Genomic DNA, 24,304 nt, shown 5'->3' with positions numbered 1-24,304 from the left:
TTGATGACTAATACACGTAAAATACATTATGCAGAAGTATTCAGTAGGTAGGAAAAAAAGTACTTCTCATTTTATCTAAGCAGTTACCAACAACCATATTTTAAAACAAATGTACCTGAAAGTATTCTATATAATTTTCATTCTATATAATTCTAGTCTATATAATTTTTCCATTTTGCTTTCTACTACTGTAGGCTGACACTGTGAAATATGGCCTTCCCTGACTAAAAAAAAAACATGAAAATATTTAATATATAACAAAGATGCTTATAATGATATAATAAATTACATGTTGTTTTGAGATCCTGGCTGTGAGCTATTTTAATATGTTGGAGATTTGTTATTGATATTTGAATAATCCAAAAGAAATTACCTACCCTCAAACTCAAATGTTCAAAAACACATATGCTCAAATGATGAAAAGTTCTTACAAACAAATTTACATGTAACACATTTTACGAGAAATGACTATTATGAGTATGTATAGATTTCTAACTCAGAAATCCTATAATATTATAATACGTAAGTGTCAACATTATTTATTCCATGCAAAATACAATTTAACATATTGGCATATCTGGAATTGCAGTGTTGGCTAATAAATATATATGTATGGAAAATATACTGATCTCAATACAAAAAGAGAAAACTAAAAATAAAAATAAATCACATAAAAATGAAGATAAGGATATACAAATTCTAACTCGGGTTAACCCTTTTGTTAAACTACAGACAAAATATAATGTGATATTCTTGTACTCTGAAATAAAACTATTAAGCCTCTATTAAAATATTCTGAAATTCTGTGTCTTATTTTTCAGTGTTAATGCTTTCATCCAAGTTGAGAAAATTAGCAAATTTTAGTTGAAAATAACTATTAATTAAAATCTCTATAGCCAAACATTTTGTTCTAGATATAGTATTAACAACTCTCATTAAAATAAGTATATTTATTAAGGCTAAGGAATCCATTTAAAAATATATAGTGCTGAGACCATTCAAGGGAAAAACTCAAGAACACAGTTAGTTCCTTTTTATTTTTAATATCATATAGACTGTACATCAATGACTTTTAACTTTTATTCTCTAAATTAAATAGTATTTCCTTCAACACAATGCCAATAATTTCAGGTATGTATGTACAAGGCAACTATCAACCTTTTTTTTTTAATTTCTCTTTCCTATATGAGTGAACAAAATCAAGATTCTGCCTCAAGGCATCAGCAACCTGATTTTTCTAAAAGAATAAAATCAGTTACTACTTTAATTTGATAATTATGGCACTAAAGATCTAAAACTAATCAAGATCAAATGAGTTCTTAGGACTATACAATGTTTTTTAAAAATAAAAATACCAATAAGATTGCTCATGTCCAATCTGTTCAACTGACCTAAGCATCCTGCCTATGCAGATTCTCAGGAGCATGTCCGTCAATCACTGTCAGCATTCTGTCAGACCCCACTCTGACTGCAAGTGACAGTCAGTTATCTATTGACATTAATGAATAATAAATAAGCATGCCCTTTAGGTTTATATGAATCCAATGTATATTATTTTCAGTATAGATTAGCCTATATGCAAAAGCAGATTTGTTTTGGGGGGGGCTGTTTGTTTTTCATCTCATACATTAGGAAATGATAAAAAAAAATACAAAAGCAAAAACAAAAGCAAATGCCTGCAATAAAAGATGTACTTCATGTGAACTCTGGTATACATTAGTATTTTGTTTTTCAACAAGTCAAACCTTGTCTCAGCTTGTATCAGATAAGCTTAAATGAGCTGTATTCATTAGGCCCCTGAATATTTATGCTATCTTTTACAGACCTAGCACGTAGTTTGTTGTCTCTGCAATAGAGCATACAATGACAGAAAATCCTTAAAAAACTAAAGATCAGAAGTTGTGGCAGTACCCTAACCTTGAATCTCTTCTGTATTCACCCTTACTCTGCCTTCCTGATGGATAAAAACTATTTACATTATTACTACACTCTCCTTTGTTGTTAAGTATCCATCTGCCCTTTAATACCATAACAAAACTGTTACAGCATTTTGAAAAGTAAGAATTAAGAACTTTAACTAATTAAGCATTCATATATACGTCTTGACTACGTTCGTTAATGATAATGACTGACAGTGGTAATTCTAGAATTATATGATCATAGTCCAAACGTTACAAAAGGGACTATAACCTCCAGCACTGATCAAAATATGTTTCTTTTCTTACCTCAATAAAAACAAGTTAGAATTCAAATTATAAAAGTTTTGCCCCATATTATGAGGTGCGATTTTTATTTTTAAATTTAAATTACCTTTCCATTATGAAAATCTCTTCTCAATTTACTATTAAAAGTTAAATTTTACAAATTTTTGTAAATAATGAACATTTAGAACATTATCAATGATGTGAAGAGGTAAAAACTAGATTTCCTATTAGACCTAATTAAGACTTCTACCAAAAACCTAACAGGATGGAGAGTAGTTCCAAACACAAAGATATGCCATTATTAGGTCAAAATTTTACAAAAAATAATGAGTAATAGTTATTAATAAGGTTCAATCTTTTTTAATTGATATGCATAGCACCAAATTATAATACACGAAATCACTGTCATGTAAGGAAGGCAAAAACACATAGTGTTGCCAACTATATGCTGAGATTTCAGTAAGTGAAAACACAAAGTGGGTAAGGAAGATATACTCTATTTTAATCCACTTAGTAGATGGGAAGGTATGTTCTGAAAAGTTCCAAACCAGGGAGTAGCGTAGAATTTTCTGAAAAGTAAATGAAAAGCTATTGCCAAAGTCTCCGACACTATAGGAAAAGATGCGGGGGAAGAAAAAAAGGAAGAAACTAGAGGGAGCAGGGATGGGAGAGAACACCCACTTTACTACATTGGAGGGTGAAGGATATTAGAAAGAAGGAAGGCTACACACACAGTGATGGCCTGGTGAATAATCTTGAAAATCGATGGGAGAGCTGTTTGAAATTTGAAGTGAATAGCAATGTTGTTATACTGGAAAAGTTAAAAAGTAGCAAAATGATCAAACCATTATGTTCAGCCTTGAAAAACACAGTATTCTTGTACATAATATTTGCACAGAATAGACATCAGAAACAGCAAGAAGCATGGCTGAAATGGCAAACTTAAAAGTTCCTATCAGGTTTCCTTTGCAAACTAAGATACTGTCTCAACATATTAAACTTGGAGCCACATCGTTTTCCCAGCTCCAGCTCACAACCTGAATGTCTAAGCTTAGAATGTGTTAATTCTTTTTTTTTTTTTTTAGAATGTGTTAATTCTAAAGGTCAGTTTGAGAAATAGATTTTGCAGAAGCCTGACTGTCCCTCTGCCCTTGCAAGGTCTGAGGTGCTAAGGTCTGAAGGGTTTCTCAGAGGAGATCCAGCCAGAAATAACAAGGTTAAACAGCAGAGTTGCTGCTCCCTTCCAAATTCTAGGTTTCTGATAACATAAGAGGTGTCCACTATCCTCATTTTAAAGCACATTTATTTACAATTGTCACAATACCTAAAACATGCTAATTGCTAAAATTTACCTTCCTAGGAGCTGGTAATTAAAAAAAAAAAAAAAGAAACTAAGAAAAAGAAGGGGGAAAAAAAGGACTTTGCTTTCTTATATGGCAGAGAAACCTAAAAAATCTACCTGAAAATAAAGTAGTAAAAGTTAGTTTATAATGTTTTTCTCTGTGAAGGAAAATTTAATGACTTTGCTGAGGTAGCTTTTTTTTCTTTTTTAAATATGCAATAATCCAAGAATATCCTATAACAATTTTCAAGCTCCTTGTAAAAGTCAATTGAGATTTCCACAGAGAAAGAAGTCTTAACTATTCAGCACTTACAAATTAAAATATTAGTGCAGAGCAATTTAGAAATCTAAAAATGGGTCAAGGAAAAAATAAACTTAATTTTTTGTTCCATTATGTTGACATATGCTTTTTTACCACTGGGGCAGGTAGAGGTGGGTAGTGAATGTGTGTGTGCATATATATGTATGTACATATGCGTGTGAGTATGTGTGTGTGTGTGTGTGTGTGTGTATATATACATATAGTGTACGTAACGTCAAAGTGGAAAAAAAACTGGAAAGAGTAAATTCTGATTTTACTTTGGGATCTGTCATGAATGAACTGTGAGAACTATAAATGAGGTCTTTGGTTGTCCCACTTATTAAAAAAAAGAAAGAGACAAAAAAAAAACGCTCTAATTTATTTTTGATAATCTTTAAGGTACACTCGAACTCCAAGAATTTATGATTCTAATTGTCTTGGAAGGGAATTATACCCTCAAGGAGTGCAAGAATGTCCACAGAACAGTTTTATTATAATGAATTTATATATTTGAGTAGGTAAGGTGCCTGTCCTATCTCACATCTCTTTTAAAGGATAAAACTACTTTACAGGAAAAGGTCAACTGAAATAGGAACACTGTGTAGTACAAGTTATTTTGCCTGCTAAAAATAGTAGATATGAAGAAATGTTTTTAAAATCAATCAAGTTTAAGCCATCTACTAGTTTAAATTAAGGTCATTAATTAAAGTCATTAGGTAAGTTAATACCATTAGATGTTATTGTCTATATAGGAACTAGTTTAGCTAATAATAGTAAACTCTTAAATAAACATAGAACATATAAATCACTGAAAAATACAGAGTAGTGTAGTGAAGTCACTAATATTCAGTTTATTTTTCTTAGAATAAGCTTTTATTATATCTAGTGATTCTTTAGATATATTCTACCCCTCCACACCTACCACTCCCATCCTTAATCCCTCTATTTTACTCTTTTTTAGAAAGAATGTTCTTCTTAAAAAGTAAAGTAGGTAATACTAACATAAAAGTTAACCAACTTTAATAAATGATAAATGCAAGATACATGGGTAATAATTATATCTGACTGATAGTCTATTTTATTAATAAAAGCATCATGGTACTCCTAGGTTTTCTATAAAAGGTTCTAATTTAGCGTTAATGGCTTCAGTGTAGGTCGGAGGCTAACATCACCATATATGAGAAGCTAAACTAGGTATTAGTTGGGTAACACATGAAACAAAATATAAAACACAGTATGTGTCCTTTCAAAGCCTCCTGGTTTTCTCTTAGAGGTAAGAGATAATATCATCATTAACAGTAAGCAATTTTTTCATTTCAAATGAAAAAATGTAAAACCCATAGCACAAAAATTATAACCTTGAAACAAATTTCAAATTCCTATACTCCAGAATGTATTTTCCCTGGTTTTCTGTATCATTCATTGAACCCAAGCTAAACAAAATAAACTGAAAAATAAACTTTCCATACTTCTTCATAACACCACAGAATTTGAGAGAAATATTACACATTTACTTCAACTAAGATATATATTTTTCTGTGTTCCTGTGAAATGCTGTTATATGGGAAAAATGCTATGATATATATACACAGATTTTATAATCTTTAACAAAGTTGGTATCATAGGTAGAAAGCAAAAAATAATGTCTATAACTCATTAATTTGACCTAAATTCAAAGATGCCTGCTTTTGGTACCAGATTTTTTAAAACCTCAAATTATATATGCATGTAACCTTCTACTTTTCACATAATAACATGACATGAATATCCTAATAAAGATGTGCGTCCATAAACTTAATTAGTAAGATATTTTGCAGAGGATGGGATAACTTAAATTCTCTTAAATGTGAGGAAAATTAGAATAAATAGACTTTCTGAAATTTTCCTCCTGAATCATGCATCAGATTTTTATACACATAGAGGAAAACATCAAATCTATAGCTGGGTCAAATTTTTCCCATGAAAATATTGTTATTTGTATAAAATGACTATATTATGCACAATATCATCATAAATAAAATCTTTTGTGGATTATAATGTTCCATCTTAGAGGAAATGCCTAGAAGTTCGATACAGAAATCAAACCAAATGCAAAATTTGCAGGTTTCATTGATTTGTATTATGACACTAATGACAATTTAAACTGCCACTGGAAATATAAAAGTTTGACCACATACTTGCCGAAGTTAGGATAATTAGAAATGTTCTGAAGTCATATAAATCGGAGCAAGGTAGGTCTTATACATTAATTTCATATTTCCTTGCTTATTTTTTCCTCACTTCAGATCTTCCCTCCTCCTCTTTAGGTAGTGAATAGTTATGTTCAGTGCACTGTGGGCACATAACAAAGATGACTGAAGATGAGTAAAAAGCAGTATAATTTTAAGTGAAGTATACGGTGTCCTAGTAGGAAATTTTAATATGATTCTAATTTAACTACGACCATGACATTTATCCATATTTCTAAATAGTTATGAGCAAATATCTCTGTAAAGGACAGAAGAAACTGGTAACAGTAGTTATACCATAAAAAAGCCCTGTGGGACAGGAGCATAGGGATGGCATGGACTCCAGATCTACGCACATTACCTATGCAAAGAGGCCTTAAACAAGTATTATGAGCTCATGAAAGTGAATAATTGAAGAGTATAAAAAATTGTAATATAGCTATAACTCAAACAGAAATATATTTGGACATGATACTGAATTTAAATAATTTCTGATTTATAGAATAGAATAGAATATTAGCTTAGGGACTGATTTCTCAGGTTTGTTTCTATTATTTCATTTTGTATTACAATTCAAGATAATATTTACAACATACAATTTGGAAGCAAAATAATCTTATAAAAATCACTTTCCCATATAAGATCAACATAAATATACTTCAAGACTTTTTTTTTTTTTAAGTTTATTTTCTTTTAGTAATCTCTACACCCAACATGGGGCTCAAACTCACAACTTCGAGATCAAGAGTCGCATGCTCTTCCGACTGAGCTAGCCAGGCACCCCAAGACCTTCTTATTTTAGAAAATGTTACCAGGCTCTTGGAACTCTCTCTTTCTCAAGACATAGATATTAGTAACAAAGGTGAAATGGCTTTCATTTCATTAGAGGAAGGAGATGTAGATATTGAAAGAAAGACACACACACAAAGGCAAAGACAGAGAACGGGAATATGACAATGAATAAATAGTTATATTATTTTCAAACAAATAAATTCCATATCTGGAGCAGATTCCTGTCCAGGTTTTCTAATGATTAGCCTATCATCTTACTATATGCTATGAGGAGAAAAACACATAATAAAGGCTTCTCATACTCATCAGGTTTAAGGCTAATCATAGAGGCTAGCCATATACAAGAAGAAATTAAATCATGATATGAATATGAAATTACAAAAATACTTGCCTTGGCAGTGGGCAGTGTATGATTTAAGTCTTTAAGAAAGCTGGAAAACATTTATTGGAAGATTAAGATGATACAAGAACTGTGCTAGGTGGGTACCATGGTCGGTAGCAGAAAACTGTACGTTGTGGTTGTTAAGGAGCTTAGAAGCTGTAAAAGGAATTACAAATAAAGATTAAAGTCAGATTGCAGGGTGCCTGGGTGGCTCAGTTGGTTAAGCATCTGCCTTCGGCTCAGGTCATGATCCCAGGGTCCTGGGATAGAGTCCTGCATCAGGCTCCCTGCTCAGTGGGGAGTCTGATTCTCCCTCTCCCTCTGCCTGCCACTCCCCCTGCTTGTGCTCTCTCTCTGACAAATAAACAAAAAATAAAAATAAAAATAATCAGATTGTGTATGATGATTCCCACAGGGAAAGGGCAAAGTAGAAGTATCCACAAGAAAAGATGCTCTAACAGAGAATAAGAGGCACTTAACTTGAAATTGTAAGGGAAGGCACAATTTTAACCAGCTGACACAGGCTAGCCGGCGCTGCAGGTTGAAAAAAGCGAGGCATGGTTAAGCACCAAGAGAATGTTACTACCAGTAGCTGCTATCAGAATTTGGAAGAGAGAGCTCACTGAAGAACTCGGGAATGTGCAGGATGAGAGACTATGGACTCTGAGCAACAAAAGGAGGGTTTTAGAGGAGAGGGGGGTGGGGGATGGGTTAGCGCAATGATGGGTATTAAGGAGGGCATGTATTGCATGGAGCACTGGGTGTTCTACTCAAACAATGAATCATGGAACACCACATCAAAAACTAAAGATGGAATGTATGGTGACTAAAATAACATAATAAAATAAAATTAATAAAAAATTTTTTTAAAAGATACAATAGGTAATTGTGAGAGGCCATGATGTTTGTTCATTTTTCTGTTTATTTGGGGCCAAATGTTAAGTAACAGGGCATCGTAAAAATATCTATGGGTATACTTACTGTAGAATGTCCGATCAGTACCAGCCTGGGGAACAGAGGCTTTGAGTATGATAAATAATGTGACAGAATGTTAGAAAAGAAGATTAGGGTCAAGTTGGAGGGACTTAAATGCCAGCCTAGAAAACAGAGAATTTTTTATTGGTAATGAGGAGCCTGAAACATTCTGATTAACGAAGTAATACTATCTATGTTGTGTTTGACAAAACTGCATTCTGACTGCCATGTGAAGAAAAGAATTGGGATACGAAAGATAATGGCAAAGCAGATGAAATATCTAAGGTGTGGGGAAAGACAGAGATAGAAGTATTTTGAAATTATTATAAATTTAAAAAATGTTCAGATTTGTAGCACCTTTCAAGATCCTGAAAGAACATTTGTTTTATAAAAGACTTTGTGATAGATAAAATGCCCATCTGTAAAGATGTGGGCATTGTATTGGTTAGGGGCAAAGATCCCTGGCCAGATCACCTTGACTAAACAGCAGTCTACCACTCTGTGCGGTAGTAGGTACATAACCCACCTCTCGCTGTGCTTTGGTTTCCTTACGTAATAATGTGTGTGTGTGTGTTTATGTGTATTTGCATCTATATATCATATGTACATGTAAATGTATATATACATTTCTTGTGTATATGCATGCATCTCATATATATAATTTAGTATATAGGTAAATAATGTAATTATTGAATTACATTGTAATTCATTGTAATTACACTGAATGTAATACCTCAGAAGTAATTTTTGTCCTTTAAACAGAATGGTAATAGTGCCTACCTACTAGATAAAATAAGTTAGTAACACCCCTCTTTGAGACTAAATGAATTAATACATGTAAAACACTTAAAACAAGCTCTTGCCATCTATGAATAACTAGAAAGCAAACAAATCTATGACCTGTTTTTGTTGAAGGCCTTGAATCTCCCCCTTTTAAATTATCTCAACTATGTCTTCAACTTACTACTGCTCTATCACCTGAGCCCTGTATTTTACACAGATACTAACTTAATTTAAAAACCCCATATGTTCAAGAAACAATTCAAGATGTTATATGAAATATCAGGTTACACAGAACTTATAATTGTTAAAAAAGAAGTCAATGCTCAAGGTAATTTAAAAACTCAGAGAACAAAAGATCACCCATGATCCCACCAGACTGACACATCGATTGTGTTATTTATGTTTGCATCTCTTCTTTTCCCGATGTATATCTTGCATATTCTAAATATCGGTGTGTGCAAAATTTTAATTATTTATTTTTCACTCAAAATTATTAATAGGGAGTAATTTAAAATTCCTATATCACATGGCTGATATTTTAAGGACTAATTTCAATCAAAGTTGTGCACTTTATTTTAGACATTTAGGTTATTTCTAGTATTTCAAATTGTATACATTGCTGGAGAAAGAAAGAAAAGGTTATGTAAAAAATTATCTTCTTTCATTGAAATATCTTCTGCCATAAGTTACTAGGGATGAACTTACTGGCTTAAAGGATATTTAACTATTTGTGGCCTGTGAGATCTATCCTCATTCACTCATTGCCATGAGATTTCTTTACTTAACAAACTCCTTGTTGCATTATTAATAACAAGATAATAGCAAGCATTCACTGACTATTTGCTATGTCCCAGATATTATTCTTAGGGTTTTTACATGTATGATTTCATTCGATTCTAACAAGAACCTATGCAGGAGGTACTATTTTAATTAGCCCCATTTTATACTTAAGGAAATTAAGGCTTAGAAAGATTGTCCTAGTTTACACACCTGGTATGTTGTAGAGCCAGAATTTGAAAACTCTTGTGACTCTACATCTGAGGTATTAAGCCTGTGTATCTTACTTTTCTGCTTATATTTGATTATAAACAAGATAGATTATGAAGACTCATTTGTTTTCATAAAAAGTAATGGTACAAATTACATGCTTTCTGAGAAGAAAAACACATGGTTTTCAAAAATCTAATCAACACAGGTTTTAATATTATCAATGCTTTCAAATTGAATAAATGTTTTTATTTAATTATATATATGTCCATTAATTATATGTTAATAAAATAATGACAAGCCTGTAAACATGTTAATATAAAATATTAAGAAGCAACTATTAGGGAAATTCCTTATAACAAAAATTAGAAATCTAAAATTATTGGAGTTCCCCTTTACATTAAAAACATCAAAAAAGAAATTCCTAAATTTTTATTTTAATTCAGAAAATCAAAATTAAGCAATATAAATAATACAAGTAAATCCCATCTCTACGATCTGATATATATGCATGTAAACTGCATAACATCCTTGAATTTTTTACAATTAGGGGAGACCATATATCTATCTTACCACCCAAATCGGATCACTTTGGAAAGCAAAGAGAGATGTTAACAGAACAATTATCCCAGACAAATGAGGCATACAGTCACCTTACTTAGAATAAAGTTTCACCATTTCTTCAGTAACTAAAATCCATTGGTTGAAGTCCAGGACAAATTTTAGGATGCAGTGTAGTGCAGTGAGGAAAAAGGATTTGATTTGGTAAACAGGATACTGGATTCCTACCCAATTTTCTTATGTATAAATATCCCTGAGCTTCAGTTTCTTCATATGTTAAAAGAGAAAAAATATTTTCTTCTCTTAGTGATATGGTAAGGACTAATCGATAAAATGAACACGATGTTTAGTATAAACTGCAAATTGCCCATACAAAGCCGTTATAATACTAAGCTCCACACCTTGACAAATACTGTTCTGCTTTTTAAATGAAATTTAATTATATAGAAGTTCCAAAAATTTAAAAATATATTTCAGAATACAATTTCATTAGTCTTCTGAATATATTTATATATGTAAAATATAATATAATCTGCTAGTTTGCATAGAAGCTGTGTCAACTCATGGTTAATTTTTTTAAAATGACTTTCTGACAATAAAAGCTTGCTAACCAACTGGAATTACATATTTTTAAATGACTGAAGAGATCTTTGTTAAAGCATTATAATAGGGAATTAGAAGTTGATATATTAGTAAGCTTGAAAAATATTTCGTTCTCAAAATTGAGGGTTTTTTTCAAAATCACGAAGAAATAAAAAAAGCTCTTACATCAATTAATCAAAACTGTGGTAAGTTTTCACAGTTGTTCATATTTCAAATTATACCCTAACAAATATCACCGTGGACTTCCACTCTACAACGTGCCTTGTTAAACTTGCCTTTAAGTGGCTAACCACCCTCATTTGGCTAGGGACTCACTAACATCCTCTCCCAAACACTTCAGTTTTCCTCAATATGGGACTGGAATTTGTTTTCAAACTCTTAACAGGATCACTGAAAGGAAACAGGAGAAATACTATAAAGGCAGGCCTGGATTGATTCCAGAGGCAAGTACTCTCACAGCAATGCACTGGAATTATGCCAAGAAGGGAAGTGTTTTTGCAAATGAACATAGTGCCAAAGTTAAGTATAAGGTCTTTAATTCCTTTGTCAACATCACCAAGGTCAAAAATTAAGAAAGTTATGTGATAAACAATTTACTTGACTTAAAACAGTGCACACATACTCCTTCAATTGAACATAAGGAGGCATCTTGACTAATCACAGTTTTCTTTAATGAACTCTTTCTAATACCTAATTCCACCTACTTCAATGCAGGATTCATGTAGAAGACAGTGAAGTCATTTTACTTTATTTTTAACTACCTGAGTGTGGTTTGCAGGTGACAATAATTTTGGTACTCAAATGTGGTTCCAATTCTTGAAACTGGAATAAATAAATGTCGATAATTTTAATAGTACCACATTTAATGAGATTATTTTGCTGATTTGGAAGAAATCGGGAGTGTTTTCTTCATGGTAAATGTCCTTACTGCAGTTAAAGACTGTTTTTCTTACTAATTTCTATACTTGTAAGTATAAAAAGCAAACAGTTCCTGTTTGCTTTTAACAAATAAATGCAGAAATCATTTCGTTTAAATTACACAAAATGATACAAAAAATACAATAATTTTCCTTAAAAATCTTTAAGCCTTGAAAGAGAAGGAACCTTAATGTTATTTCCTAGACTTTCCTTAGCCAGGTTTAATTGGGCATTTTTGTAAATACTCCTGCTTTATTTATAATGCTTCCCATTTTTAATTGTGCAAAAGTTTAAATTCCATTTTTACATCAACCAAAATCTGCATTCTCCTCAAATCAGCTGCTTTTACAGCTCAAGTGTAATAGTATGTTCATAAATTTTCTTATTATAGTTATTATCAAGTAATAGTTGTTAACTTCCAGTCAATAAGAACACTGCTTTTCACTGAATTGATTAGTTCACTAAGAGTATGTCTACACATCCCCAGTGGTATAGCATTCCACCTACTAGTACTGATAAATTTTCACCAGTTTTTGATTTCCACATATATGGAACTTGCAGGATGATCTCTTCAGTAAGAAATCCTACCAGTGTAAGTGATGGGGAATAAGGATATGGGTAAGACAGATTTGACTCCTTCAGGGGGGTGTCAAAGGAAGCTGCTAAACTGGTCTATAGAACCCAAACCTATAGCTTCTATTTTGCCCAGAGTTCACTTTACAACATTAGCTATAGCACAGATTACAATTGAATGCTGGGTCCTCAGTATTTTATATACTAGCGGCCATCCACATGAAGTATTCAACTCTTCAGTCAGGATAGAAAAATATATTTGCTCAGTTACTCCATCTAAATAGTTCGTCCAATAGAAGTATAGTATGAGCTATGATGTAATTTTTAAATTTCCAGTAGCCACATTAAAAAAGAATAAAAAGAAACAATTAAAATTAATTTTAACATTCTATTTTATTTAACCCAATATATCTAAAGTATGATCCTTTCAATATGTAAGCAGCATAAAAAATATTAATATGTTACATTCCTTTTTTTTTGTACTAAGCCGTTGAAATCCAGTGTGCAAATTATACTTACAGCACATCTCATTTTAGAATAGCCAATTTTTAGACCTTAAGAGCCATGTGTGGCTCCTGGTTACTGTGTTGGACAACAAGATCTAAATATTTTTTAAACTATTATTTCTTTAAATATTCTACTAGAATGAGAATTTTATTGGGGAAGTAATATGATTTATACACCAAATTACTAAGAGCAAGACATTTGAATTTGCAATGAAAGAGAATAATATTTGCTAGGATTCTCCTTGCTTTGTGCAGAAACCAGGTCAATATTGTTGCTAAAAGCCCAGGCTCGGGAATCAGTGTGTCCTGAATCTGATTCTAAGCTAAGGCAGATATCACTTCCTAAAGTAATTACGAGCAAGCAGTTTACCCTTGATAGTACCAATTTTTTTTTCTGTAAAATAGACATGATAATGAAATCTACCTCATTAAATGAACTAGTACATATAAAGCATATGGAAGAGTATCTGCATATAGTAAGTTACTACCGTTAGCACTAGTCCCTTCTAAATTAACCAGGATTTGCAGTCATTAAAATTATGTTGCCAGCTTTGAAGTACAAAGAGTATATAAAAGTTATTTTTCAGAATGGATTATGTCTTATAACTTATAAATTAAAAGATATATAAATAATATAACCTTACCATAGAATTTTTTGGGATATGCAAAAATAAAAATATCAATTTTGAAGGTCCATGTGACATAGCTTTAAATAGAAAAATACTGGCCAATTACAATGACTACAAAATACTATATAAGAGAAAATCCAGTTTTAGAAAACAAAGGAAAAGGTTCACTAATTCGTATGCTATTATTGTTTCAAAACACAGAGAACGTCCAACTGATGTATTAAAATAACTAAAGCTTTGCTTTGGCCCACTTCCACAAAAATTGTGGTCCACTATAACATGACTTATCAGAAAAGCATTTGTTTTATTATTTAGTCGAGAAAAGAAATATGGCTTTGGCAGAAGTAGCTTTAAAGATCTATCAAGTGAAATTTGATGATTCTTATATCAAAGTTTTATTATTTGTTAAAAATAATCCTAAAAGTTTAGAAATATATTTGTATGTACCCTGTCAGTAGAGCTCATTAGCAGCTCTGCTTTTTTCTGCTACTTACAAGTCCAGACAATACACATTTCACAACAGGAGGAATCCCCTATCATTGAATCCTGATTAATGTCACACCTCATTCTGCTCACTCTCCTCTCTTAAATCTCATAGACCAATGTGCAACCGTTGACTTCTAGGTCAAACATAGGGCAAATTAAATCTTAGTAACAAATGTCATTATTGCCAATATTTACTGCATACCATTAGTGCAGATATCACTGTGGGGAATCATTGATAGCTAAACAGTGACTTCACTCAAGATCGGCTGAATCGGAAATGCTGGTGTAGCACAGACACACTTGTTCAAATAACTATTATTACTCAAAATCTCTGATACTGAAATAGAAAAAAATGCAAAGTGGAATTTTAATAGCACATATTACTTACGTTCACAAGTGTCCCCTTTTTGCTGGTAGCCTGCTTTGCAGATACATTTTCCAATGGGCACTAACCATTCTCCTTCTGCACTGCAGTGCATCCTGGGGGAGTTTTCCGCCTCTTCCTCTGCACTGCTGACACATGTCCCTCGAACCTCGACTAAAGAGGAAAATTCTGAACCAGTCACTGTATCTGGAAAGATAGCTAAATTCTCAATAATGGACCAGCACTTCTTGTAGTATACTTTGACAGAAACCAAAGCTATGCAAGCCCCTACATCCTGAAAGGCAAGATAGAATCCCTTTTTGGACAAAGGTCCAATCTCTCTCACCTCAGTGTTAAGCTTCATCTTTCTTTCACCAAGGTCACCTTGGGTAAAACTTTCATCTGCAGCAATGGTGTCTATTTTTACATAGAGGTTTTCTCTTATATTCCTGCCAGTGTCGTAGTCTGTTTCATAATAGTACAAATTAAAGGTTTCCTTGCAAGTTCCCAGTACTCCAGGAAGACTGTTACAATCCCTCAGGGTAAATTTCAATTCTACAAAAATCCTTTGTGCATTGCCTTTCGAAATCCAGTTAGTCCGCAGCCAGTTGTTTTGGTTGGGCTCCATGACCTGGCACACCTGGTAGGTTCGGATCGGGGTGTAGTTCTCATCCAACCCACTGATCTCTTCCCACTGTAAAATGTTTTAAAAAGGCTATCAGTCATTCAGAAAAAAAAAAAAAAAAAAAAAAAAAAAAAAAAAAAAACATTTTTATTTTGAAAGCACATGAGGCATCTTTAGCATAGCACACATGATGATCTGTGAAAGAGTTAGGTAGATTCCTACCCTGGCAAACACTGTACCCTAAGAAGACAGGACTCTTAGCTCAGCTTCATCCTGGTAGCACAACATCATTCAGGTTGCCTGCATCGTTTGTACATACAATAAATACTTCATTTTGTTTAATATCTGTTTGCTAGTGTATTAGTGTTTCTTTTTACATGTTTGCTTATGTCTATAGTCTCCACTGAGATTATAATTTTTATAGACTAAGTGCATAACACAATAATTTAAATTACCATTTAATGCATATGCATATGGCTACATGGCAGAATTTTTGATAACTCAGTTGACATTTTAAATGCTGATGTTAAACTTAGAGCACCTAAAAAACACAGGGAAGAAAATGCCAAGAGTGCTCTGAAATGTAAAAGCAGTCCACAACATGTTGATATTCACAATGCGAAATCTTCTACAATCTTTCCAAAATAAGATATGAGGGAGTAACATTTTACAGAGCTATTTATTTATTGCGGTGTTATAATACTGTGCATAAGCCACATAACTATATATAAGTAGTTATAAAAGCATGATTTATCTTCATAAATAAATTGCTTTCAATAGACAATCAAATGTACATGGCAAATCAGCATGCTGGATCATATTTCAGTAATAAGCTTTTTGACAGGAAAAATATCACAAATTTAAAAAAGTCCATTCATATACTGATGCAATATATACTACAGCAAACATATATTTTCATGAAAAGGGAAAATAATAAGTTTAGCAGAATTGGCAAAACTCTAAAGACTATAAAGCCATGTATAATGATATCTATACCGCTCATTAGCAAATTCATTTCACCTAAAATATTCCTAGAAGTCTAATGTAACAGTTGATTATGTCCTTTATTACCATTATCACAAAATTTCCCACTTTATATGCAGGCTACCTTAATAGTGAAATCATCATCTACTTGTGTTCATTTCCCCAATATAAAATGCCAAATATGAAAATGTTAGTATTCAAATCCAAAATCACACAGCATGCAATATTTAAACCATCTTTTCAAGAAAAACAGAAAGGAAAATAAACTAATAAGTATGTGGTAATGAGTTTTATTTGTAAAACTTGATTAGAGAATTGATTTATTAAAATACTTTAAAATATTAATATCGACTTTTAAAACTGTTTTTTAGAAAACTGACAAATCAGCAAAATACTATAATTTATAAATTTCTTGTATGACATTATATATTTGCTGCAATTTTATTATACATATCAAACCTCCTCAAATGCAGCAAAGAACCCACTATCATGTGCAGGTTTTATTCAACACAACTTGAGTTTGTGACTAGTTAATGGTGTGCATATTTCCCTTTGTTTCAGTTAGCTGCTTATAATCTGTCTGAATGGCACTTAGCCAAATATACCCAAATTTATCCATTTGGATGCGGAGATTTTAGTCCCTTAATTAGATTGAAATTATTTAAAAAAGTAAAACTAATAATGATATCTACTAAGAAATCAAAAGCTCTAAAGATAAACGTGCTCTTAACAATTCCCCAGCCTAAAGAAACCAAGGCTAATTATTATAAAGGCATATCTCAAGGTTTCCTTTTTCTAACTTTAAGAACAATCATATTACTTTGTTTTATGTATGAAAAATCAATTTCACTACTTTTGAAACCCAATTAATTTTAATTTTTATTTAAAAATTTATTCCTGAGGGGAAAATTTCAAGACAACGATTGTATAGATCACAAATAGTAACACTACACAAATACATTTAACACAACTCTTGTTTTACTATTTCACTTTTCTAAGAGATTGCAATCACTTCTATAAATGACACCATTAGGAAAGAAGTCTTAAATCAAATACTGTGCTTTTATAGTATACTTATGAAAATATTTTCTAAAAATGTATATTAATAACACTTTATTTCCTGCAAGATATTTAATAGCATGCAAGCCAATCCATTTTGTATATTAAAAAAATATTGCCAATTATCATTTCCTAATATTATCTGTTGATTCCTACAGATATGTAGGGTTAACTGTTAAGATATTTGGACTGATAAAATGCCCATTTGAGTCAAAGATAACATAGACAGTCATAATTTATCATTTCGTGGATTACATTGATGAAATACTACAATCACTACAATCCTGTATCAGTTTACTTCTCCTTAGAGATAAAAACTATCCTCCATCTCTATTTGTTTTAATTGATGGATGGTAGAAAATGGGCTACATCTGTCATTGGTAAGAAAGATGTTTCTTTTTTATTGTAAATGTCTTCCTAAAATGTGTATTTTCACTCATGGAAACTATTCCACTTACGGGAAAAGTATGACATTCCTACCTTAAACTCAGTGCCCTTTTTATAGTTAGTCTGTAAAATAGCTGTCATTTTTTCATAATTTAATCTGACCTATACAGATAACTACAATATCATCTTAAGCAATCTTTCAAATATTAATTCAATAAAAAAATCTGAAATATTTTAAGATTTGCATTGTTCACATTTTGCATTATTAAACTGACTTCCAGTTCATGACATATTGATTTTATGCTGTTCTTATACTCAAAAATCCCTTTCAGATTTTCATTCTTCTCTTTGCAAAATTTGTTACACTTTTTATATCCTCACTTATGCTTCTTACTGTAAGGAAGATCAACTTAAATAACAATGAGATATATACTCTCCTTTCCCACAGCCCCTTTCTTCCTAAGGGATGAAGTATGTGCCCTCTCTTACAATTAAAATAAGACCTAAAGACAAGTTGAACTAAAGTTAAGTAAATAATATACCTATCCTGACATGGGAAATGTAATGGTCAGAATTACTTATGTTTCACGGATTTTTATTGGGTCGCTCTTACTCCTATTTATTGTAGCAGATTTTTACTATAATATATACATGCTCTGACATCATTTCTGACTAATAGCAGATAGCACATGATAAAAATTTGGAGAATCCAAATAATATTTTACAGCAAATTCCATGCTAAAATATGGAGCATATTACACTGTCAGCTACCTTTTAAAGTGTACTTTGAATGATGCTAGAACTGTTTTTAAAAGAAGAAACACATCACATACTGTTTTAAAAAACTACATACAACCTACCTAGTGATTATACTAAGAAGTATAAAGCAACTAAAGAGGTTTAAGTGAGTTTGTGAAGGAAATGTTCCCTGTAATTAGTTAGCATTTATAGCCTGGAACCTGAGGTATGATTCCTCTCACAATAAGAACTCAAATGATTATGGTTATAAAGATTTTTTTTTAATCCATTTCCCCAAGTACTAAGTATACCTTCTCTTACTCAAAAGCTCAATGTCTCATTGTAACACAACAAAATTTTGAATGAGACATTTGGAATTAAAACAGTTTAAATATGAAGAATGTGAGTAATTCCACAGGGAGGAGGAGGCTGTGTTTCTTACTTTAAAAACTAAAAAGTGATATTTTATGAGGAGAAGCACTTACCCCATTGGGTGGAGAGGAAATCCATTCCAACTCCGTCTGTTGTGCTTTAGAATCCAGCAGTAGTACTGAAAAACAAAGTTTTATTTTCAAATGTTACATGAAAAATGTAAACACATTTGTAAAAGTTATTAATGTGAATCTAATTTCTATATAATTATCACTTTATGATCTAAGATATATTAACAGTTATTTATGTAATTGAATGATGAAATGAATACCCACCTGATACAAGTATATTCCCCTTTCTTAAGGAGAAAAAATATTAAAATACCATAGTATAATTGGTTATTTTTTAATTAAAATATTAAAATAAGTTTAAAAACTTAAAAATATGACAGTAAAAATTGCATGTGATATATTGATTCCATAGTAATTATATTATTTTAAAAATTTTATAAGCCATTGAGCACTCCAAATTTTGTCAAATATAACATGAACATAATAAAATGTAATTCCATATTCATCTTCAGCTAGTCATTAATTTGTAATATTGTGCCAAAAGTATTTCCTAGTGCCTTTTGAGAATTGGAGTTTATTTTTTAAAAACTTTTCCACAGGGCGTCTTCACTTAAGCCAAAATGAATACAATAGAAAACTATATCAAGCAATATCATCATGAGAAAAATAAATTGCCCATTATTTCCAAGACATATTTCTGGGTTAGTCAAACATCTGTTTTCAATATTTCTATGTTTTTTAAATTTCCAAATATTTCAAAGCATTAGCTAATTTTCAAAATGATATATTTAAACTGACTTGACTTTGTTCCTCACTTGACTTTTAAAAACAGTTGTATTCCACTTTTATATTATCAAAAAGCATAAACAATTCATTTATGTGTATATAAATGTAACAAATGCTCTTGACAGTATTAATATAAGATAATGTATTCAAATATTACACATTGATACATATCATACCTCCAATTCAATATATTGCTTTTTAAGACAATTACTCTCCTAAAGCATTCACTCTGCTTGAACTGATTCAGTTACGAGTTTTTATTCTTTAAAAATATTTCTGACTCTACAGCATTTTTAACAAATGTATCAACTTGTCCAGAAATAATACTGAATATATTTCCAAGCTTGTAAATATGCATAACATCAACCTCAGAAAAATGTTAAAATTTGGACTTAAATAAAATATATGCTTATATGAATTTTTAAATAATCACTAGAGAAAAAAGTATATTTAAAAGGTAATGAAAATTTGTTACGTTAAGAAAACAAAGGAACACATTGATTATGTGTTCAACTCCTTCGCTCTAGTCAAGGTTATTCCCTGCAACTGAAAACACACAGATAAAGAAACACTTTTTTGCAAAAATGTTTTACACTTAAGACTCTTGAGAAGACCATGAAAGCACAAACCTCGGTCACAAATACTTAACTCTCTTTCGGGGGGGGGGGTGTGTGGAATGCACACTTTCAAAATACCAAGTTGTATTTCGCACTGGAAACATCAATAAATCGTTGGACTAGTGAATTTATATAATGTTTAAAGTTTATTTTGTTTTTGTCCTCAACAATAGAGAATTAGCACAACGAAACAACATGGGTTCCAGGTTCCTTTTGAGATGATTTATTATTACTATTATTTTTGTCTTCTGCACTGACAGGAGACAAGTGGATTTTAAACCCAGGTGACCTTCGAGTCATTTTGGAGAGTGAAACAAGAAATGTGATGATTGTTTACTGCCGTCCCGTTACCCCTCAGCACTGCCTGGGGTGGGAACCAAGGGACCGCGGAGGGGTGGTGATGGCAAACAAGTTAAGAGAGAAACAAACTAACAAATAAAAACAAAACAGAAACCAGCCCCTTAGCGTTTAATCAGAAGCAGCTCTAAAGTGACCAGCGTGTCTCCTCGTCGTCCGCTCTCCGGATAAACCCGCAAGTGCGCGCTTTTGCCTTCCCGCTCAGAGCGCGGAGCGCCATCCTCCCTTCGCGCCCACGGAGGCGTACCCCGGGGCCGACCAGGACCTGGGGCGCACGGGCCCGGGCTCCGGGACTCCGTTCCCTGCCGCGCGGGGGTAAAGGCAAGGGCAAGATGCAGGGCGCGCCCGGGCTAAGCCAGCCAAGGGCCGCGCGGCTAGCGGCGGCGGCGGGGGCCGGGGCGGGGCCCTCAGTGGGGCGGGGCAGGGGCTGCCAGACGGGCGCGCCCGCCGCGCAGAGCATCCATTACGCCTCCGCCAGACCTGGACCCTCCAGGGAGCCAGTGGCGCCCTTGCTCCAGAAGGAGCCGGGAGGAGGAGAGAGGCTTTCGGGAAGCGTCTCCTTTGAGGGAGAGGCGGCGGCGGCATTTACGAAGAGGAAAAACAGCAGCTGCACTTCGCCTCCAAGCGTCAGATTCTGACTTATACATGCCCTCCCAGTAGCGGGAACGGACCTCCCGAGAGAACACGTATGAAGAAAGTGGAGGAAGGAGGTCCCTCATCTTCCTCCATCCACCCTCGGCCAACCTGGGCGGCCTGGCACCTGCTCGAGGCGGTTCCCAGCGCTCGCCCCTGGGTGCCGCGGCGCCCCTCGGGGCTTGCTCGCTCCCAGAACCGCAGCTCTTGGTCGACGCTGCGCGCTGGGAGCGTCGCCACTAAGAAGCGGGGCGCATTCGCCCTCCCGCCCACCTTTTAAACATCTCACTTCGGCATTTAAAGAATTCAGCCTCCTAGAATCTGAATCCTCTTCACGTATCTTGCACCCAGAAGAGAAAAGCAAGCGAGCGAGACATTCTGGCTGCAGGAACCTCTCCCCCTAGTGATGCAGTTATTTATAGCTCAAACTCCTGCCGGGTCTGCGTGAGCTTGCGCGCCCGGCTTCGCCGCAGCGGTGCAAACTTTTCCTCAGGTCCCGCTATTCTGGAGCAATCAGTACAAGGTTCCAGAATTGAGTGTTCCTAATCGCTAGTGTCAGGCGAGTAGAAACGTGCATTCTGGTGTACATGGATATATGTTACTGGCAGACGTCGGTTGGGGTCTAACGCGTAACCGACAGCTCGGAGTCATGGTTTTCTCTGAAAATTTCTCTGAATGGGTTCAGCGTCAACACTGGTTGCAGATATGGAAACTGGGGTCAGAAGGTCAGGCTGGCTCAAGAAGTAGGACCTGGCGTTGGGTTGGGGGTGTGGTTTGAGTGAAAGACGAGGGGTGCACGAAGAGAATGGAAAAAAGCAGCACTAAATCACTAAGTTTTCAGGGCTACGTGAAGCGAGAACCAGTATCGAACACAACCCCTCCCCCCCGCCCCACATCACCATCATGACCTAAATCTGATAACAGATTCCTCCATTCTCCACACTTAAGGAACAATTAATTATTAGTATCTTGCTTTTAAATAACGGGAAATCAACGTTAGATTGACAGTTTGGAAGACGGGGGGATGGGGTGGGGGTGGAGATTGTTACATTGCTCAAAAAGCAAGACATTTCCATTGAGAAGATTTATTTTTCCCCAGCTCCAACTACAGGCACCGAAAGGTATTTTACCTTGTCAGTGGTTCAAAGGAGAAGAAATAATAATAATAATAACCATATACAGGCGTATCTGGCCGCCCAAATGAAACCTCCTCTCCTCACCCAGAACTAGCCTTCAGGATCCAGATCCTTCGCAAGGTCTGATCACTCGGACTCAACTGCCGGGCAGATGTTTGGGGACTTGTAGTCACCCAAGCGGCATCTCATCAGTCCCACAGCCCCAGCCCGCCCCCTGCCTCCCCGGCCCGCCGAGCCGGATGGACTCGGGCTGTCCGCGCGGCCGCCGGGACCCACGCGCGGCGCGCGCTGAACGCAGACGTTCCCGCCGCGGAGCGTGCACCGCTCCCTCGCTTCACCTCCGCGGCGTTATTGTTCCGCGCCGGCGGCTGAGCGCCAACTGCAGGCCCGCACCTCCTCCACCGACGCAGTGAGCGCTTCATTAGTAACCCGAGCGTTCGGAGCTCACACAAGTCACGGGCCCTGTGGGAAGGCTCGGGACACCAGCCGCTCGCCGACGGGCTGGCCAAGACACTAGAAGCTGCGCTCCCCCGTCTCCCGACTAACTCCGGCCGCAGCTTACCCCACCAGAGGCGAACACCGAGAGGAGGAAGAGAAGGGTAGAGGAAGAGATCTGGCCCGCCTACGATCCTAGAGAACGAGCTCGCTGGTCATCGCCTCCCCCCCCCCAACACACACCACCCCACTCCGCCCCGCCGCTCTCCGTTGCTGCTCACGCCCTCCGGACTGCCCGCGCCAGAAATCCCGCTCCCGTCGGGCGGACGGCCCCGGGCACGGGGCTGAAGGCGGTTCGGAGTAGCCCAGCTTGCCGCCCGCCTGCCGGGAGCAGCGGGACCAGTGAGGGGGCGGGGAGCCGGCGGGGGAGGGTCGCCCCGCGCCGGAGGCGCGGCCGGCAGCCCCGCGGACTAGCCGGCTCGTGCAGGTAGACCGCTAAATAAATAAGTCAGAACAAACTTTGCGTTCCCATCACCTTACCTTCCTTTGCAGCCTGCGCCTCCCCGGTATGTGCAAACTGGAGCAGCCAGATGTAGCATAAAATAATCCATGAAGGGTGCCGAGTTTGAAAAACCATGGTGCATGAGCAGGTTTTATTTTAGGTTTCAGTTGAGTCGTAGCTTTTTAAATGATGTTTGCTCCGAAGTGGGTTCTTTTTTATTACGCTTTTCGCATCGATTCCCCTGCTCGACCTCCGGCCGGCTGCTCCACGTTTAGCTTTTTTATTTTTTTCCCCCTCCTGTTCGTTCGCACCGTGTTTGCTGCCTGCAAGTCTCCGACTGCAGACCGGCCGCTTGCTCCACACTCCAATAATATCAATTAGGGGGGAGGAGGCGGGGCTCCGAGCAGAGAGCCTCCGCCACTCGGGCTGACTGGCAGCCGCAGCCGGCCTGCCGGGCGGCGATTCCCAGGGCCGAGGGGCGGGTCCCGGTGAAAAGGCCGCCCAGGCCTCGGGGGCGGGCTTCGGGGCGCGGGCCAATCGGCTGCGAGCGGAGTCAGGTTGCGGGTCCAGGATTCCCTCCAGGGTCTGAGCTCCCAGCTTTCGCTGGATGCTGGGGAAGGGAGGACGCGGAAGGCCGCCGAAGTGCGTGCTGCTGTGGGCACTCGGCTTTTAGCAACCGCACGTTTCGTGGAGCAGAATCAATTCGAGACTAACGCTCCCAACATAGAGTATTATATATATATAGCGGTACTCCTCATGGTCTTTTAGAAACCAGAGGCAATGCAAGCCATCTCTCAGCTACCAAGCACGGAGCCAGGGAAGTGAAATAAGCTGTCTTTAAGTAAAGTGCCTTTTACTTTTTTGTTACTCAAAACCTCCGCGGGTCGGGTAACTTTGTTCTTTTCATTTCTTGAAAGATTTCTACTTTTCTTTTTTTTCTGTTACTCAACAGCAGTCAGCTCTAGGCA

The 24,304-nt window shown here is 35.7% G+C and overlaps 1 protein-coding gene across 6 annotated transcripts in view; it reads right to left on the bottom strand.

Annotated features, from left to right (window-relative positions):
- The window catches only part of EPHA7 (EPH receptor A7), a 166,963-nt gene extending 143,236 nt beyond the window's left edge, over positions 1-23,727 (bottom strand). For 2 of the 6 annotated variants that reach the window (XM_027603119.2, XM_035728635.1), the window contains exons 1-3: positions 23,375-23,727; positions 18,913-18,977; positions 14,659-15,328 (exon numbers count right to left, since the gene is read on the bottom strand). In XM_027603119.2, the coding sequence (XP_027458920.1) occupies positions 14,659-15,328; positions 18,913-18,977; positions 23,375-23,471 (832 nt within the window). In that variant the 5' untranslated portion in view covers positions 23,472-23,727. Of the gene's footprint in view, positions 1-11,164; positions 12,960-14,658; positions 15,329-18,912; positions 18,978-23,374 lie in introns of those variants that run through there. The other 4 variants (XM_027603117.2, XM_027603118.2, XM_027603121.2 and 1 more) reach the window with 3 other exon arrangements.
- Positions 23,728-24,304: the final 577 nt, after the last annotated feature.

Source organism: Zalophus californianus, chromosome 7 (assembly GCF_009762305.2).
Source record: "Zalophus californianus isolate mZalCal1 chromosome 7, mZalCal1.pri.v2, whole genome shotgun sequence".
Classification (NCBI taxonomy): Eukaryota; Metazoa; Chordata; class Mammalia; order Carnivora; family Otariidae; genus Zalophus; species Zalophus californianus.
This window is presented reverse-complemented; position numbering and strand designations above follow the sequence as displayed.